General features: G+C 44.0%; 1 protein-coding gene across 1 annotated transcript in view; it reads right to left on the bottom strand.

The window, feature by feature from the left end:
• Positions 1 to 18,963, bottom strand: part of SH3RF3 (SH3 domain containing ring finger 3) — a 1,332,803-nt gene that overhangs the window by 699,393 nt on the left and 614,447 nt on the right. Inside the window, exon 3 of the mRNA XM_069204493.1 lies at positions 6,372 to 6,467. Coding sequence (XP_069060594.1) covers positions 6,372 to 6,467 — 96 coding nt within the window. The remainder of the gene's footprint in view (positions 1 to 6,371; positions 6,468 to 18,963) is intronic.

Genomic DNA, 18,963 nt, shown 5'->3' with positions numbered 1-18,963 from the left:
AACAATGACTTCAATTCCCTGCAGCAAACCATTGTCCTTATTCTTGTATCGCCAAAAGTTTTGGCATGAAGACTGCTGCACATGAATTTCCTTAACCCAAACTTAAAAACGTATGAGAAGAAGTAGATGTGAAGCAGCACGAACACATGGGCCAATTAAGGGACCGGGTTAAGAAAAAAACACAGGCAGAGACAAAGATAACAAATGAGATGTAGTGAGAAAGACATAAAAAAAAGAAACAAAGAGAGGGAGTGAGAGCGAGAGAGAGAGAGGGTAAGAGTGACAGAAAGGAAGACCAGATAAGTGTGAGTGAATGCGTGTGTTCTTGACATCCTCAGAATGGATAACTGAACGATGATCTTTTGCACTTCGTCTGCTTTACCCACATGGTGAGAAAGTGGTTCGTCGCTGGTTTTCAGAGACAGTCCAGATGTGAGTGTGCTGTCCGCGACTGACTGGTGTCTCTGAAATGAGCCCCCAATTCACAACATAATTTCACACTACCCATCACTTGTCACTGGCCCTCCCAGGCTGTTGCAGACTGAGTACTAAATTTAAATGGCAGCATGTAGACTGAAATAAGCAACAGGGAGACAAACGTCATTGATATGTGCCAAAACTGTCACATCATCTCTGGAATGTCTCATGTCTACTTGTGATTCTCAGATAAATAGAGAGGCAATGCAGCTTAAGGGTACAAAGCCCTGGAACTCCAGTTATTTGTTTCATCAGTACACGAAACTGCATCTATACCCTAATCAGAATCATAAATAAGCTAATATGTCTTCCAAACTCGGGGCAAATTATTGAATGATGCCCCCAAATATACGTTAACTACTTTGTAAGTTTGAAAAAGCCACAAATTGTTTTCACCCGAATATGGAGCACTTTGAAATCTACAGTGGGCAATAGCACACTAAAATAAAGATAAAAGCCCTCATTACACGTGTGCCAGAATAAAGTGGGGTGTTTACCACATGTGGTAAATACCATTACCCCAGGCTGAGGTATTTATCAAGTATGGTAAATACTTCCTATTCCGAGTTTTCAACAAGAAAACCAGGCATTCCGTATGGAATCAGTTTTTAAGATACAGAGTTTCATGTTTTGCCTGCTTTTCATTCCATTTCCTCCGATAAATTCCGGCAGGTTTGGTCAACCTTTATTTATCAGGAGAAAACTGCAAAATGTATGTATGTTTTTGTTCAAAGGTATAGTTGACAAATATGTTTTAAAATACCCCATTTAGTCCTAGTGGCTAATGGCCTGAATCCATGAGTCATACTATTCACCATTGCTGTCCTTCGGCCGAAATACTACTTAATTCCAAGTTATTCCCTTTGTAGAGTTGACTCTCCGAGACTAGCGATAGTGAGAAGTCAGAGTTATGCCCTAGAGATGGTGGAGAGATTGAAGCTCAGATACAGGATGGCACATAATCTCAATATCTGATTAAATCTAGATTTTTCGCTGACGCTAAGGATCCGGTTTAGAGGAGCCTGCCATGGAATTGAGCCATAAAAGTGTTCTCTGTAAATCATACCCCCCCCCCCCCCACCTCCAATAAAACGCCTTTTTTGTGGCTAAACGTGCTCATGGTATCCTTCAATGAGATAATGGAAAATTGGCCACACTGGCCTGTGGGCTGATCTGACATGCAGTTCTAGTTTGAAACAAGCATGGAAACAGTACCTTTCAGCTTTGTCAGTGCTTCTTTTATTGTGTTATGGTTTTGGCAAAGTTTATTATTTGATTTGATTTTCGTTTTGTAAAGCACTCAGCTACCCATATATGGTTTCCCAGAGCTAAGCCAAAAAGACATTGACAGGACAACCCCAAAGCTAAAAGAGCCACATCTTCAAGTTCTTACGGAAGACAGAAAGAGTGGAATAGTTTCTTAGAGAATTTGGGAGAGAGTTCCAAAGTCTGGGGCCCAGGACAGAAAAGGATCGGCCTCCCGTACTAGTCCAGTGAAATCTGGGAATTGAGCAAAAGGCCAGGTGTTGAGATCTCAGAGGGCGTGCTGGAAAATAAGGCTGTACTACCTCCCGAATATATTGCGGACCGACTTATGCTCTGGCCTTAAAGATATAACACAATGCCTTGATCTGTATACATTTAGGAATTGTGAGCCAATGAAGCTCTTGCAGGAGCTGCGAAGTTGGCGCAGACTGCGGGAGACAAAACAGAAGATGAGCTGCTGCATTCTGAACTGTCTGAAGACGCAAATAGAAGTATGATTAATACCTAAATAATGAACATTGCCATAGTCCAGTCTCGACAGATTTGAGGCCTGGGCCACGGTTTTCTGAGCAGAGAAAGGCAAAATCCAAATGATCTTCTTCATGCATCTTAATATGGAAAAGCATAAAGACATCACCTTGACCACCTGAGAGCTCATTGAGAGATTTTCATCCAAAACAAAGCCCTGATTCATCACCTTAGGAGGAGTGAGAAGGGGACCCAGAGAGGAGGACCAGTGTTGTGGGCCTTAAAGCTGAGGATTTTTCCCCAGGATCATCAATTCTGTCTTATCCCCATTCAGCTTGAGCAAGTTGTTCCTCATCCAGGTTTCAATAGACTTCAAGCCCAAGTTAAGATCGGAGGGACTCTGGGCTTGCACCGATGATAAAGAAAAGACGATTTGGGTCTGCATAAGAAAAAAGGGTCAGTCCACAACTCTCCACAACTTTAGCAAGAGGCTTAACATAGATGCTAAACAGTAGTGGGCTACGTACTGAGCCTTGGGGAAAGCCAGATGTTAAACACTGCTTGCGATATGCTACATTAGCTGAAAACACCTGAAAAGATCAATTATAAAGGAATGAAGTCAGCCGTGCCAGGGCAGTGTCGGCAAGCCCTAGAGATGACAGCCTTTCAATCGGGACAACGTGTGACACAGTATTGGATGCTGTGCCCAAATCAGGAAGAATGAGGGCAGCAGAGCCACCCTCATTCAGGAGCTTTCTAAGATGGTCCGTTACTTCAAGGAGGGCAGATTCACTACTGTGTCCAGCCCTGAAACCAGATTGTGACAGATGAAGTATATTTAAATTCTCCACATATGATGTAAATAAGGCTTTCACATGCTTCTCCAAAACCTTGGAGAGACAGGGCAGCACAGAGATAGTCCTATAATTCAACCAGATGTTGGGATCTAGATTTGGCTTCTTCAGGAGTGGCAACACCATAGTATGTTTCCAAGAATCTGGGACATGACCCTCCTGTAAAGAAGAATTAAGAAGGTACACTACTATCTGAAGGGAATCCATATTCATTAAGCCAAGTATGGAGGGAAGTAGCAGATCTAATGGTGAACTGGATTTGATGGACTGAAGAAGACCCAGAAAAGAGGAAATGTTCAACCATGGCCTTGAGCTCAGTTTGCTCAGATGAGACTTTGCCACAGGTGCAGTGTGATCAGATGCTGCAGAGATGGAATAGGCCTCTGAATCTACACTACCTGAGTGAGGTGTTGTTTGTGGGCTGCTTGTGTCCTTAGCAAATTTCAAATGTATATCAGCTACCTTTTTTATGAAAAACAATGCCAGTGCCTCACACTGAGATTGTGACACCTGAAGCACTGAAACCATGTGTCAAAGGTCAAAAAGTTCCTTTACTACCTTGAAGAGAACCTTCTGGCATTTCTGAGCCTTAATAATGTTATCAGTGAAGAAAGAAGCCCATGCCTTTTTACAAAGTCCATGGTAGTGCCTAATGGCATTCTTATAAGCGGCTTTCACAGAAATATCATATGACCTGCTCCAGGCCGGTTCCATGGCCTTAAAAAGTTTTTTTCTCCAAGTGCAAAGAGTCATCAAACCATAGAGCAGAGTGAAGTGTTCAGGGTGACAGTTTGGACACTACAGGCAAAACCTTGTCAAAAGTGCTCCGAAACCAGCCATCCACCAACCCCTCATCTACACAGACCGAATCGACCAGACTCGGTTTGTTGATGAGAAGTTGGTGATTTAAAGAAACTGTGTCCAGTTTGGACCATTTTACAGCTGAGGTGGCCAGATTATGACAACTAGGACATAGGGCAGAGGTGGCTTTGATGGTGAAAGGGATTGCACTGTGATCGGACCAGGTCAAAGGAATAGGTGAATCAACCTCCATTTCCTGTATATTAGCAAAAAGAGGATCTAACAAATGGCCAGCTTCGTGGGTTGGAAGTGTGTTAAGCAAAGAAAGATTTAGAATGATCAAATCTTAAAGAAGATTACATCCCAACAAGCAGTTATGATCCTCTAGATGGATATTGAGATCTCCCAATAGCAGGAGGATTGCAATGTAAGAATAAAAGGGGCTAGCCGATCTGGGATAGAGGCAGACCAATCCCCAGCATTACCTGGAGGCCTAGAAACCAAGGCTCCCGATAAGGTACACTTAGATGTGAGAGCGAGAGAAAAGAAGAAGGTCTCACAAGCTGGAATGTCAAGGACTCAAATTTTGCAATGATAAGATATCTTATAAATTATACCTATTCCTCCTCCAGGTCTGCCTTGCCTGTCTTTTCTAATAATCGTATACTCAGGTGGTAGTGCTGAAATTACATCTGATGAACAGCATTCCTGCAGCCAGGTTTCTGTCAAAAACAGGCAGGGGCAGCTCTTCTGCAATGGCAGAGTAGCGTCACCCCTAGCTAAGAGCCAGCAAATGAAAAAAAAAATGATAGTTTACTATTGGTTTATTTTTCATCTGCTGGCTCAGCCAACAGTGAAGGGAGGGGCAGGCCTGGCTCAAGGAAGGAGGGAGAGGGAAGGGGGAGTGAAGTGCACTAAATGCGCATGTGTGTTTGGCCAGCTGTCTTAGGCTGGCCAAACACACATGCGCTCTTAGGTTTCTCCAACCCGGCTGTGTTGAACAGCCAGTCTGGAAAAACTTCACAGACCCCTTGCACTGTCTGAGTGGCAGTCCAAGCCACTCAGACCAATCCTGATGCTGCTTTCATGCTAGGTTTAGAATGAGAGCAGCACCACGATTGCTGGGGAGCCTGTGCTGGTGATCCAGTGAATGCTGGGACACTATCAGAAGCAGAGGTGCGAGGCAGCAGGAGGCGGCTCTGGGAACGGAGAGAATGGCAGAATAGTAAGTGGTTTTGTTTTTGTTATTATCTGTTTCCCCCGTCCCCATCATCCCACTCACCCCCACCTTGGCTGCTGCTGAAAACAGGACATCAGGATCAAGATCCCATAACATATTAAAGATGGCTTGTTGATGTTTAGGGAGAGAGCAGCAGTTTAGATTTAGGAAGGAAAATTGTATTAAATCTCTACAACCCGAATGCGAGGCCATTAACTCACAGCATTAATAACCACTCGTGTGCAGCCAATGTTACGAACCACCCGCATGCGGTTAGTACCCTCAGAAAGAGAGAAAACGTCACAATTCCCACATAAAGGTTGACTTACTCCCAAGTGAAGTCATGGAAAGTTAAATAAACCAGATGGTTATAAAGCAAGTAGTTGGTTGGTAAAATACACCAAACCATTACCCTCTGAGGAACCAGGGTTCCTGGCCCTGGCCCTGCCTGGATGCGGAAGGGCGCAGACGGTTATGCCTTAGGTGTTCCTTTGGCTTGTCAGAGGAGTGCCTGCTGTGCGCATCCATGCTGCTGCATGCATTTGAAGGGCACTTGGGAAAGTGGACAAGCCCTCGCCATTTAACATTTTTAAAAAATGCCTTAAAGCTAAAATATTTTTGGTTTCAAAAAGCACATGTTGCCAAAGTAGGTCCTGGCACTGAAGGGAACTATTTTGTGTGTAGATGTGCTCCTTGTGACAGGGAAAAGTGTTGTCACTCACAAAGAAGTTAGCGAATGGTGAAGCGAGGTAACCCACTGCCCCATGCAACATTAATGAGAGAGTGGCCAGGAAAAAAAATGTGAATGACATTAACAGACTACTGGATGAAGAGGACCGGGTAAAAGCCCTTATAAATAGCTGACACGTACATTTCAGTAAAATCAAAATGTCTTAGCTATTGGCAGACCTAAAAATGCACTTAAGTCTTTGTGACATGATGTGGTGGGCAGGGGGATGAAGTGCTGTAGACCCAAGTTCCTCATAGGGCTAAAAACACACCTGTGAAACGCGTATAGTCGTATGTGTAGGACAGCTTTCAATATGTCCTATTGGACACTATAGGTAGTAATCAGTACAAACAATACTCATTACCCTTTGGAAGCAAAGTAGGGCTGCATTTAACCAGCTATAAACACCCAGATCTGTTGAACACCACTCCACTTATTTGTAAAGTGGATAAAAGGATCCTGTTTTATGACTGACCCTGCCCCACTACTAAAACAACATGCTTAGTATCTGTTTTTTTTTTGGCTGCTATAAGAATGAATCAGCCATAGATCTTACCTCTACGTAAAGGATTGGGAAAATCCCAATCTTCTCTCCCAACATTCCTTCTGCCCAGTTGTCATCCACTCGTCGGATCACAGTCAAAATATCATCCTGTAATAAACAAAGAAAAACAAGTCAGTATGAAAAGAAAAAAATAAGTTTTCATGCCAAAATATGACCATCTACCAGTTATAATATTCATTTACAACTAACACCAGAACTACCTATTGTTATATTTCTTTGCCGATAAAGACATTTAATATTGTGTAATTGTTTCCACATGTGTTAGCATAAATGAATGAATATTTACTGTTTGATTTCTTAAATTCATGACAAATTTGTACAATTTGAGATAAGAGCATACTATAAGGGAGAACCACAAATATGTGCAATTCCTGATGGACACGTATAATAAAGTGCAAGCCAACATTAGAATTAGTTATTACATAATAGTGGTACTTAAAATAGAAAACACTAGATAATTCGGGACCTAAAAGTTTCCAGACAGAGGTTGTCATATGGGCTCTGTTTGTGACTCCCAGTTTTTAGGGATCAAGATGGCCAATGCTATTGGCCAGGTAAGATCAGACAGCTTGTTAAAATCCATTAATTCGTGCCAATTGCTGAGCGGTCAGTTGCTCTTCATAAGTAGGGCTGGACTATGGCAGGTAGTTGGCCTTTTTTTTCTTTGGCAGAGAACATGCATGTTGAACAAGTTGCTTACCTTTGGTAACACTTTTTCTGGTGGATACAGTAGCTACCTGTGGATTCCTCACCCTATCAATTTTCCCAATGTGACAGCATTCAACAGAAATATTTTTCCCAACTTTCCACGTTGCTGAGGACATTATAATTGCACGTCTCCTCAGGCGACTCCGTCTGACATCATCGGAGCTATAAGAAGTCCTCGCCGGCGTGCTGACGTCAGTTTCATCACTTTTTTACTGTGCCTTTGAGGCACACAGGTGAATACCAACATCACAAGCACAACATGTGCCAACTCAATATCTATACATGAAACATCTTCTATATATATACATATATTAATCTATAACATTGTTCAATAAACATCAATAGTACTCTTGGTATGTCCAGACAGGCAACGGGGAGGCGGTTGGGACTGTGAGGAATCCACAGGTAGCTACTGTATCCACCAGAAAAAGGGTTACCGAAGGTAAGTAACTTGTTCTTCTGATGGCTACAACTACCTGTGGATTCCTCACCTTATGAATAGAATCCCAAAGCAGTCCCACACTCGGAGGTAGGTGCCTGACTGGTCAAACCAAGAACTCCTGCAAAAGAGAACGGGCAAAATGACCATCCCTCCTCACTTCTGATTCTAAACAATAAGCTTTGCGAAAGTGCGGAGGAAAGCCCAAGTTGCTGCTTTACAAATGTCAGCAACAGGCACACCTCTAGCTAAAGCCCAAGTGGCAGACTTAGCCCTGGTATGATGAGCCCTAATACCCCCTGGAGGAACCTTCTTTGCTAGCGAATAACATATCTTTATACAAAGAATGATCCACCTTGATAAAGTCCTCTTGTGGACGGCTTTGCCCTTCATTTTGCCCACATAGCCAATAAAGAGCTGATCATCAGTTCTGAAGTTGTTCTTCCTTTCTGTGTAGAAGCTAAGGGTCCTTTTCGGACCCAAGCAATGCAGCCTTTTCTCCTCCTTTGACAGTTGGGAATAGGGTAAAAGGACAGAAGAGTTATAGATTGTCCTAGATGGAAGGGAGTGACTACCTTAGGAAGGAAAGCCGCCCTGGTTATCAAAACCACCTTATTAGCATGAAAGGTAGTGTAAGGGGGTTTTACACTAAGAGCCTAAAGCTCACTAACATGCCTAGCCGATGTGATGGCTGTTAGAAAAACTGTTTTAATAACTAGGAGCCTCAACGGGGAACTATGCATGAGTTCAAACGGTGAACTCATCAAAAAGTTAAAACTAAATCCAAATCCCACTGAGGCATTACGAACAAAGTGAGTGGAAATTTGTTTATTAAACCCTTAAGGAACCGAAGAACTAGAGGGGGCTTAAATAAAGAGCGCTGATCAGGTAAACAGATAAAAGCTTACAGTGCCGATGAACACCCTTTCCCAGTCACAACTGCGCAACCTTTCTGCGCTAAAGAAAGTGAAAATTGCAAAACATTAGACAAATGGGCCTTTAAAGGATTCATTTGTCTCCCTCCACACAAAATAACACATTTTGCCCATCTGCCGGCATAGACAGTCTTGGTGCAGTGTCACCTGGCCGATAAAATAACACCCACCACTTCCAGAGGGAGAGAAAAAGAATTCAGATTGCCCTGTTCAATCTCTAGGCATGTAGGTGCAGGCTCTAGAGGTGGGGGTGTCGACCCTGCCCCTGTGACTGCGAGAGGAGGCCTGCCCTGTAAAAGAGATGGAGCAGAGGGTACAGTGAGAGGTGAAGAAGATCTGTGTACCACACCCTTCTTGGCCAATCCGGGGCTATTAATATAACTTAGGCCCGGTCTTGGCAAATCTTCCTGAGAACTCGAGGAATCAAGGGTATGGGAGAAAACGTGTAAAGCAGCCGGTTGCTCCAGCTCAGCTGAAGAGCATCCCCCAACGCCCACTGCATTGGATACTGGAGGCTGCAGAATAATGGGCAGTGCGCATTCTTGTGAGTGGCAAAGAGGTCTATCAGAGGCGTTCCCCACAACTGGAAGACGTGAAGAACAACCTCCGGATGGAGACGCCACTCGTGATCAGCCGAAAAGTGCCGACTGAGACCATCCACATGTACGTTGAGAATTCCGGCCAAATGGTTTGCTACTACGCAAATTCGATGGTCCTGTGACCAGGACCAGAGCCGCAGAGCCTCTCTGCAGAGAAGGTACGTTGCTACTCCACCCTGTTTGTTGATGTACCACATCGCAGTAGTGTTGCCTGTCAAGACTTGTACCGACAGACCGCAAATGGACGGGAGGAAGGCCTTGAGAGCCAGGCGTATCGCCCACAACTCCAACAGACTGATGTGAAACATCTGTTCTACTGGAGACCAAAGACATTTGAACTCCAGATCCCCCAGATGTGCTCCCCACCCTAGAGTGGAAGCATCCATTATGACTGTGGTCACCGGAGGTGGCAGACAAAACGGCCTTCCTTGAGAGAGGTTGCCATCCACACTCCACCACTGTAGATCCCCCGCATCGTCTCTGGAGATTGTTATCGACTCCTCAAGATCTTCTTTGTGTGAAACTATTGCTTGCAGAGGCACCACTGGAGAGCCCTCATGTGCCAATGTGCGTGAGTGACCAACAGAATACAGGAAGCGAACAGACCAAGCAGACGAAGGACCTTTAGGACTGGAACAGCCACTCCCCTTTGAAACATTGGAATCATAGCCTCAATGTCCTGAATCCTCTGAGGAGGAGGGTAGGTTTGAGTCAATATTGTGTCCAGTGCTGCTCCTATGAACAGGAGGCATTGAGAGGGCTCCAGGTGAGACTTGGGCACGTTTACTGAAAAGCCCAGGTTGAACAACAACTGGCTTGTCACCCGCAAATGGTGCAGCACCTACTTTGGGGACTTGGCTTTAATCAGCCAATCGTCCAGGTAAGGGAATGCAGATATTTCCTTCCTTCTGAAGTGCGCCACCACCACCGCCATCACCTTTATAAAGACTTGAGGTGCAGAAGTAAGACCAAAAGGAAGGACTGCAAACTGGTAGTGTTGCGATCCTACCATGAACCGGAGAAACTTCTTGTGCGACTTCAGAATAGGGGTGTGAAAATAAGCATCCTGCAAGTCAATAGACACCATCTAGTCTTCCTTATCCAATGCAAGAAGCACCTGTGCTAGGGTCAGCATTTTGAATTTTTCCGGTTTGAGGAACCAATTCAAAATCCACAGGTCCAAAATAGGCCTCAACCGACAATTCTTCTTGGGAATCAGGAAATACCTTGAATAATATCCTTGACCCCATTCCTGCTCTGGAACCAACTCCACTGCACCCATAAAAGAAAGCTCTGCAACTCCTGTTGAAGCAACAGGAGATGCTCTTCTGAGCAAAATGAATAACGGGGAGCGAAGCGGGGAGAAACTCCCGAAAGGGAAGGGCATAACATTTTCTCACTATGCTCAACACCACAGAATCCAATGTTATTAACCTCCACTCATGGAGGAAATGTAACAACCCTCCACCTACGGGCAGCACATGCTGGTGAATGGAGTGAGAACTAGGGCTGCTTCCCTGGCTGGATTCCCCCAGAGGATGAAGAGGAAGAGGAAGGCTGCTGAGCGGCTCCTCGCATTCTAACTCTACCACAACCCCTACAGGACCTGTGGAGGAGGTTGGCAGGCCGCTGGACATGGAACTGCAGCCTCCCACAAAAGGATGACCCACGTCCAAACCCTCTGAACCTACAGAATGGTCTGAAGGTCGTGGATGATGCCTGAAGGCCCAAATATTTCACAGTGGCTCTTCTATCCTTGAACTTTTCCAGGGCCAAGTCCACCTTTGCACCAAACAACCTGGAACCATCAAAAGGGAGGTCCATGAATGTAGCTTGCACATCCGAGAGAAAAACAGAACCTCTGAGACAAGCATGTCTCCTAGTTGCAATTGAAGTCACCATGGCCCTAGCAACTGTGTCCACAAAGTCCGGGCCTGACTGAATCACTAGGTTGGGTGCCACTTGACCGTCCTTTAAAAGTTCAGCAAAATGTCCCTGTACTTCCTGTGGCAACTTAGGGGCCACCTCCTTCGTCATATCCATTAGGTCATAAATGTATCTCCCAGTACACAAGTCGCATTTAATGATTTTACAGCCATGCTTTCTGAGGAGAAGCACTCCAGTGACAGGTTTCTTCCATATCTCCAATATGTGTTCCATCAAAGCGTCACTGAATGGAAGAAGGGGCTCTGACCTCTGCCACCTTCCTAATCGCCCCATGGTAGGTCGTCACTTCTGATGAGAGCTCACCTCCAGGGGAGAAAAGCTCACACTCAGGGGATGTATCCAACCCACTAGCATTATCTAGCCCCTGGTATTTATCTGAAGGCACAGGAATTTCCCCTTATTCCAGCTGTTGCTCTTCTTCTAGATACTGCTGCTCTTCCTGAAGTCTTAAGGCCTTCCTTCTAGATCTTAGCCAAGACTCCAAACGTGGTGTTGATTAAGAGTTCACTCACGTTGACAACACCCCTAAAAGAAGAAGGTGAGACTGAAGGAGGAGGAGGAGCCGGATCCACACTCTGCGTCGGAGTAGACTGAGCCGACTCGAGGTCTATCTGACGCCGTGATCTGTGGTAGAGGCGGTGACATCCTCTGCACCGTGCCAGTACAATCCAAAGGGGTTGCTGGTAGAAACGGCATAAATGGAGCCTGCTTATATGGTGCCGGCACCCCTAGCGTAAAATCCAATAGATCTGTGGGGTCAGCAGGCACACCAGAGGGGACCATTTCCCTATTAAAAATGCTAAGCATAGCATTTAGGAACAAAGAAGGATCCACTACTAGAGCCGGAAAGGCAGGGTACTCTTGTTTCCCTTGCAGTAGCTGGGCTGGATCTGATGCCCAAGCCCCAAACTCCTGACCTTGGGAGAATGCAGGGGAAAAATGAGCCGTTGTTCTCGTATGCAATGCCGAAATCTCTAACAAAGTCGTCTCCGGTGACGACTCAGCTTACTGAGGTTGGAGAGACAAGGTGGGACTGACTTCCCAAGTTGTATAGCGCTGTGTTCTCGAAGTCAGAGATACTGACCGATCTCTGGATGAACAACGCCGTGCTTCATGTCGCCGACTTCGCTTCTTGTAGGACCTCGATGATCTGTGCGACAAAGTGACCCGAATTCTGGATCTACGGCATCCTCTTTCTTCTTTCCTTGCTTTAGAAAGAGCTTCACCTCCCTTTTTTTAAGAGCCTTTGGATTCATGTGCTGGCAAGATGAACAACCTGCCACGTCGTGATCCGAGCTCAAACACCAAAGGCAGTTCACGTGCAGATCCATCACCGACACATGACCCCCGCACAAACTACAAAGTTTGAAGCCGGATTTCTCCAGCTGAGACATAGTAGCGCTACAAGAAATTCTCTCAAACCAGTTGGGAAACAATGGAAAGGTAGAAAAGCATTAGAGTCGAAGGTGTGGAAAAAAGGGAACCGACTTGTTATGGCTCCAATGACGTCAGACAGAGTCAAGTGCAGAGCCATGCAATTATGACGTCCTCGTCGACATGGAGAGCTAGGAAAAAAAAAATCGGTAGAATGCTTGTGCATTGGGAGAATTCATAAGGTGAGGAATACACAGGTAGCTGTATCCATCAGAAATATAACTTTTCCAAACTTGCCCATGTCTGCCACAGTTTCCAGGGTACATAAGAGGTGTACAGCCTCTTTGGCCAATCAAGTGCTGTGCTGTAGAAAATTTTACCTCAATAGGGTGTGGCGAGCATGAGTTAGCATGCAGTTAGAGGAAATGGTGACATAAAATACTCAAATAATTTCTATCTAGGTCTAAAATATTTGTGGTTGTGATAAACTACCTACCAGCATCTGGCTACCTCAAGGAAGTATGCACACGGCACCTACTATTTATTTCTTAATTAGATTCTTTTTCAAATTTGATTTTTTTCCCGAATTTGGTGACCATCTAGGTAGCATATATGGAGGGGCAACCCCTGATTAAATATAGTTCAAGAGTAAAAGAAACCTGTGGACCAGTCTCATGAAAAACATTTAAGGGCCTCCTTACAAGTACTTCAGCATTCTTAATTCAGGTGTTCATACAAGTTACCCCGGCTGAATCAGGAGTACAAGATGCATTTTAACTCTTCCGATTGTGAGCATTTCGTCCAGAGATTTTGGATGCTGAAAGTAGCCGAGGTCTCTGGGCAAACACCTTGTAAAAGGGACAGAAATTGATGTAGAAACGGTGATTCCGGCATGTTATTTTCCACAATTAGGCAATCAGGAGTATTTCCATCCTGTTGAGTTACAGATGCCCTCAACATTGATAACTATGAAGGTCAGTGGCGGCGGGTAATTTTAAGAGGCGGGGCGGGTGGGACAAACTGGCACACATGCACACTTACATTAATTCACACACACACACACACACATCCATTCACAACAGTCATCATCAAATATTCAAACATATACGCACGCACCAAACATTAATAAAAAAAAAAACACACACACTCTCTTACCTTCAGCTCTGCCTCGTAGGTCCCAAGAGGATTGGGACTGATGCCTTCCCTCACTGGCTAACCTAACATCAGCCAATGAGGGAAGGCAGCAGTCCCAACTCGTCACAGAGTGGGATTGGGTCAGTGAGACTGGGGACACTGATGGTCAATCAGCCCTGTGCACTTCGGGGCTTAAAAGTGAAGCGCCCAGGTCCAAAGCAATCGGTGACGTTCCCCCTAGTAACGAGGGGAGGGCCTAGAGGCTACCAGTAATTCTGGAGAAGGAGTGTACAGGGATTACAAAATGAACAATAAAATGAAATGAGGAATTATCAGGAAATCAATAATTCTTGTCCAGATTCTCCTGGTAATTTTTTATTTTACCCTGGTATTTCTCCTAGAGGCTCCACAGTAGCTAGAGTCTCTGGGTGAAACACCACAGGTTTCAATAATTACTGTGGATCGTGTGCTCCTGTTTTAGGTGTTAATTTCTGTTATCATCTATATGGGATTACCGGGGCACCTGGAGTCAGCTCCTAAATTGTGCAATGTCTATGGAATACACAGTTTCCATTGAAAATTAAATTAAGAGCCACACTGGCTGAACCAGTGCCATTCCGACAAAATAGTTAGAAGTTGCTTTACTCTACAGCAGGGGCTATTTTGCAAAAACAAGCCGTAAACCAGGTAGGGCTTTATTCATCACAGTTAGTAAAAAATGCCATCTTGCAACTGTCCATTCTACAAGCCATGCAGTAGACAGAAATTGACTGTGAAACATACTGTTAAGTGCATTTGTGATGGATATGAGCTTTGCGCTTGTGCAGATTCAGAGTACTCAGGTGTGCATTCCTAAAAGCAGTTTGAGTTTTGGTTATGGAAATCTATGCAAGAAAGAATGTACTACTATCATAATTGAAGCAGCAGTGTGATGTTCAGGTGGTGGAATCAGCAACGATCTTGCATTCTTAGTTGACTCTATTTTAAGGGCAGATCTGGAAATACTTCTCCTTCCTGGTCAGCAGAGTTGTGGTGTACAGGGCACAAGTCCAAAAAAAAGAAGTGTGGGGACTAACCAAGTAAAGCAAGATGCAATTCACATCACAGCTTGTGACACCACACATGAAATTACAGGAAGTGGCATCACAACCCGCGATCTCACAGGAAGTGACATCTTAAGAGGTGACATCAGATCTTAAAACTTTGTTTAGGAGATATATCATTAGTACATTTGAGCAAATTACACAAGATGTAACAAATAAAAGCTAATCAGTACTTAGGCCTGTTACTTGGGTTCCCAGTCTAACGGAATTAACATCTCAAATGTGGATGAAGTTTTTGAGTTTGACTACCTACAGTAAATAATACACTAGGTACTACAAGCTAGGCACTCACACTGTCCCCAAAAGGTTGTCACCGCCACATTTAGTAGCAGATATCTCTCATGCTCTTATTGTTGGCCTAACTATATCTAAACCACCCTAAAATCTACCAGTCCAACCGAAGGACAGCTCATCCTGGAATCAGTACCACCAGAATACCCATTCAAATAATGTCCACAAAGTAATAGGTATCAGCTCCACATCAAAATAGGTGTAAGCTGCATAGTGTCCAAGGATGAGAAGGAAGTGGTGATAAAGTTAACTCACAAGAATAGGACGCTTGAAATTACAGTTCCAACTAGCACTTTCAAGAAAATATTTGCCTCTGCAATTAAATATTGCTAGTTTGCATAGGAAAATTACACAAGTGGAGCAATATAGGAACAGTGAAAGACACCACAGACTACATCCAGTAATCAAACTTAACATCAGACTGCACTCACTAATAAGAACTTTGCACATGGTAAAAATGTTACACTGCCAATATGGTGCATTGGAGACTACCTACTTGTTTACAGTAACACTGCCCTGTTGGCTTGCATATTCACTGTAACCTTATCCTGAGTGAGCCAGACCTACGTAAGCACACATAATTGTTTATCACATACATAGCATAGCTCTGAATTACATCAGACTGCAAGACCTAAAAGCAATGTAATGGCAAAGCTACCATGTGTTATAGTCCAGTAAAGTGCAAACTCTGCAGCGTTGCAGTATTAGTGTGGGTGAGAAGGGCTAAGAACAATACCAACCATACCCAGACAGGGTAACAAGTTGGCAAACGTTAATATGGACATATCCAGCATACTCAAATTTCCTGAGCTAATAAAAGAAAACATTTCTTCCTCTCAAGGAAAAAAAACTCTTCAGCTTTTAGTGATTGGAACTGGTAAAAAAAGCATAAAATTTCAATTTTTTGGAAATCATTTTTTGTTGTGGTGTGATGGATTTAAATACTTCTGCATAAAACTGAAATATCTGGGTCAAGGAGGAGAAAACAGGATTATATAAGACAGTACTTATTTGAAGTGGAAAATGCAGAGTTGTAGTACAGATGAGAGAAGAAATGAGCACACAATTTTCACGACAGATGCTGCAGTGGGGAGCACAACTTTTAAGGGCCAAGTTCAATTGCTAATGCAACAGACAAAAAGCCTGAGAAGGGCATGTAGTTCTATCACAGTGCACTTATCAGATCACTCTAGTTAGTCTCCCAGGTGACCAGTGCTTTAGGTGAGGAGACTTTAAAAAACATTGGAAAATAAGTGTAACTAGTAATCCTTTTCGAAGAGTCTTGAAGTATATAATTAAGGGCACAGGTTAAAACATGAAAACAAAATCCTGTGCTTTAGAAAAAATGTCGCTTGGCCAGTATTTGAGAGCCTTTCTATGAGTGAAATGTTTTTGCATCCATATTTATACATATATATAACACAACAACAGAAATACACCTACAAATCAAGTAAAACCTATTGGCTTTGCCAATATTTGCTAGAAGTATCAAATAAATGAGCAACAACAATATTTGTGTAGTGAATAATTCAAATTGTAATGTTTCAGTTCTAAAATTGTGAGACTGGATTAAACATTGCTAAGATCTGTGGAAGGGAATGTGGTCTTCAGAGTGTCTCAACCACTCTTGTTTACTCTCTGTCACCATGCCAAGCACATTTGCCCTTTCCTCCACACATCTTTCGGAAATCTTCCATTTCCATTTCTCACACATCATGATTTTCTTCTTCACACTTTGCCACCACCTAACACACACAGCACACCAACTCAGCTTAAGGCAGAGCATATTATTTTCCTTTAGCACTGTAAATATTTTGACGGCTATGTACCTCCTTCACACACATTCCCATAAAAGCACAATTACAGTTGGCACATATGTGACCATCATTTTCTACTCTCTGCAGAGGCGTGCATGTGGCCTGAACACATTTCTGACACAAAGACAGACACTATAAGAAAATAACACAACCTCCAGCCTCATTTCCAGCTCTCACTTATGCTCTATCATGAACATTCCCTCAGATGCCTAATGACAATTAGCGTCATATAAAATAGTTATATATTTCATGAAAGAACTACAGAAACAAAACACATGGAGAAAACAAATACCCATAGTGAATAGAAAATGGAGTAAAACTGCATAGCAGTTATGGAATACCTCAATGGTTTCTACACATATGTGCAATTCGAGCATTGCTTTTTGCCTCTAAAGCAAATGATTTTAGGTCCTGATAGGGACCCATTTAAAGCCAGTTTTAATGACTATCCAATCTGAGACCTGACAGGACCCATCCCACTAAAAGCTCTGCAGGCAGCATACTGATGTGGAGTGGGTGATGGGCCAGGGCCTAATGAGATCTGTGCGCTCAACTCTGCATGTGAATCACACACAATGTACGTTACTCTACCATCAAAGACCCAGGCCCTTATTATGACATTGGTGCTATTTCGGCAAGACTGCAGCACTGGCGGCTGCCGAAATACCACCAGTGATGGTGGTCTCCTGACTGCCGTATTAAGAGGCACACACAGGAGACCGCTGAAATATGGCCACATTGCAGCCACCGCTAGGCCGACCGATGGCGAGAGAGAGAGAGGCGGTCCCACCACCTACACCGCCAAAACGTTAAGACTCCACCCGCCATATTACATGCCACAGTTCAGCATCCAATGGGAATGCGTGCTGTCAATGGGGGACTGGGGCCCATGGTGATGGTCAGGTATGCGGCGGCTGTTACGGTCAACATCTTACCCCTCCCAGACAACCTCCTTGACGTGGACTGCACTGTGGCCCTGTCAGGTAGGTGGGTCGACTATAATGGGGGGAGTAGGTGTCTGCCTTACTTGCATGTGTGTGGCTTGTGCGTGTGTGCGTGCATGTGTGTGTCTGTGTGGGGGTGCATGTAGGGGCAACAGGAATGATTATTCTTGACGCCGGGTGTGTTACCTCCAGGGTTTTTGTGGAGGGGCGACCGCCTGTGTGGTGGTAAGCACCCTCGTAATACAGGCAGCGGTGTGAGGCATGCCGCCGGCCTGGAGGAGGACCCTGCCGGCTGCGGCGGTCTGCACACATTGGCGGGCCTGGTGGTGATGTGGCTGTTTGTCATCAGCCACATCGCCTTGCTCCTTATACGGCGGTCTGCACCTCAGCGGTCGTAATGAGGGACCCTGTCTTAGAGGTTAATCAGCCACTGAAGGCTTCACAAAGATGCATGGCTCTGGCTCTGCTCGAGGTCTTCTTAGACCCTATAGCTGAAAACTGGCCAAGCATTCATGTGGCAACTGCCTTCAATTCATGTTAAAGCCTCATGCTTCAGGAATTACCGAAGCACTGACCTTTGATGTAAAAGAGGCAAGGGAAAGAGATATTCTTGTAGTAGCTGTATCGCACAATGCTAAACCAGAAAATATGGAATCAATCTTGTCTTCCCCACTTGAAAAAATGGTGTCATCCTGGACAAATATTTTATTTCACTTAGCCTTTATTACCACATATGAGAGCACCTTCAAAAGCATGAATTTAGGAAGTGTGAGGTGCAAAAGCATCTTGTGCTTGATTTAACAGACATTAATGTTGCACCAACTATAGTAAAAATCTGGGCCACATATTGAGTACACATGAGAACCCTTCATCATCATTATCTTTATTCGATTATTGATGAATAATCATAAAATAACAATCATCATATAAAACACAAAATAAAACACAGGATAAAACAGCGAAATAAGTTATTGGGAATATACATGATAGTATTTAAAAATTCACAGAATTACCCCAACGTAATGCAGTTTTTAAAAAGGCCTCCACAGAAAAACACTCAACAGGAACCGGAAGCATACAAAGATAATAAAATGCAGGCCTACACCGGCGAAAGCCCTCAACTTTCAAATTGGTAATGAAAATCTATGTCTAAAAGGCTCATAGGGCTTTCAAAAAAGGGTAAAGTGCAATCGTGTCTGAAGGGAGTTGCCACTGCAACGGCATGCAAGGATACTTTTTGTATCAAATTGACACAAAGGGAAACAGAGGTTCCATCTGATAGCGTCTAGTCA

The sequence above is a fragment of the Pleurodeles waltl genome, chromosome 8 (assembly GCF_031143425.1).
Source record: "Pleurodeles waltl isolate 20211129_DDA chromosome 8, aPleWal1.hap1.20221129, whole genome shotgun sequence".
NCBI lineage: Eukaryota > Metazoa > Chordata > Amphibia > Caudata > Salamandridae > Pleurodeles > Pleurodeles waltl.
This window is presented reverse-complemented; position numbering and strand designations above follow the sequence as displayed.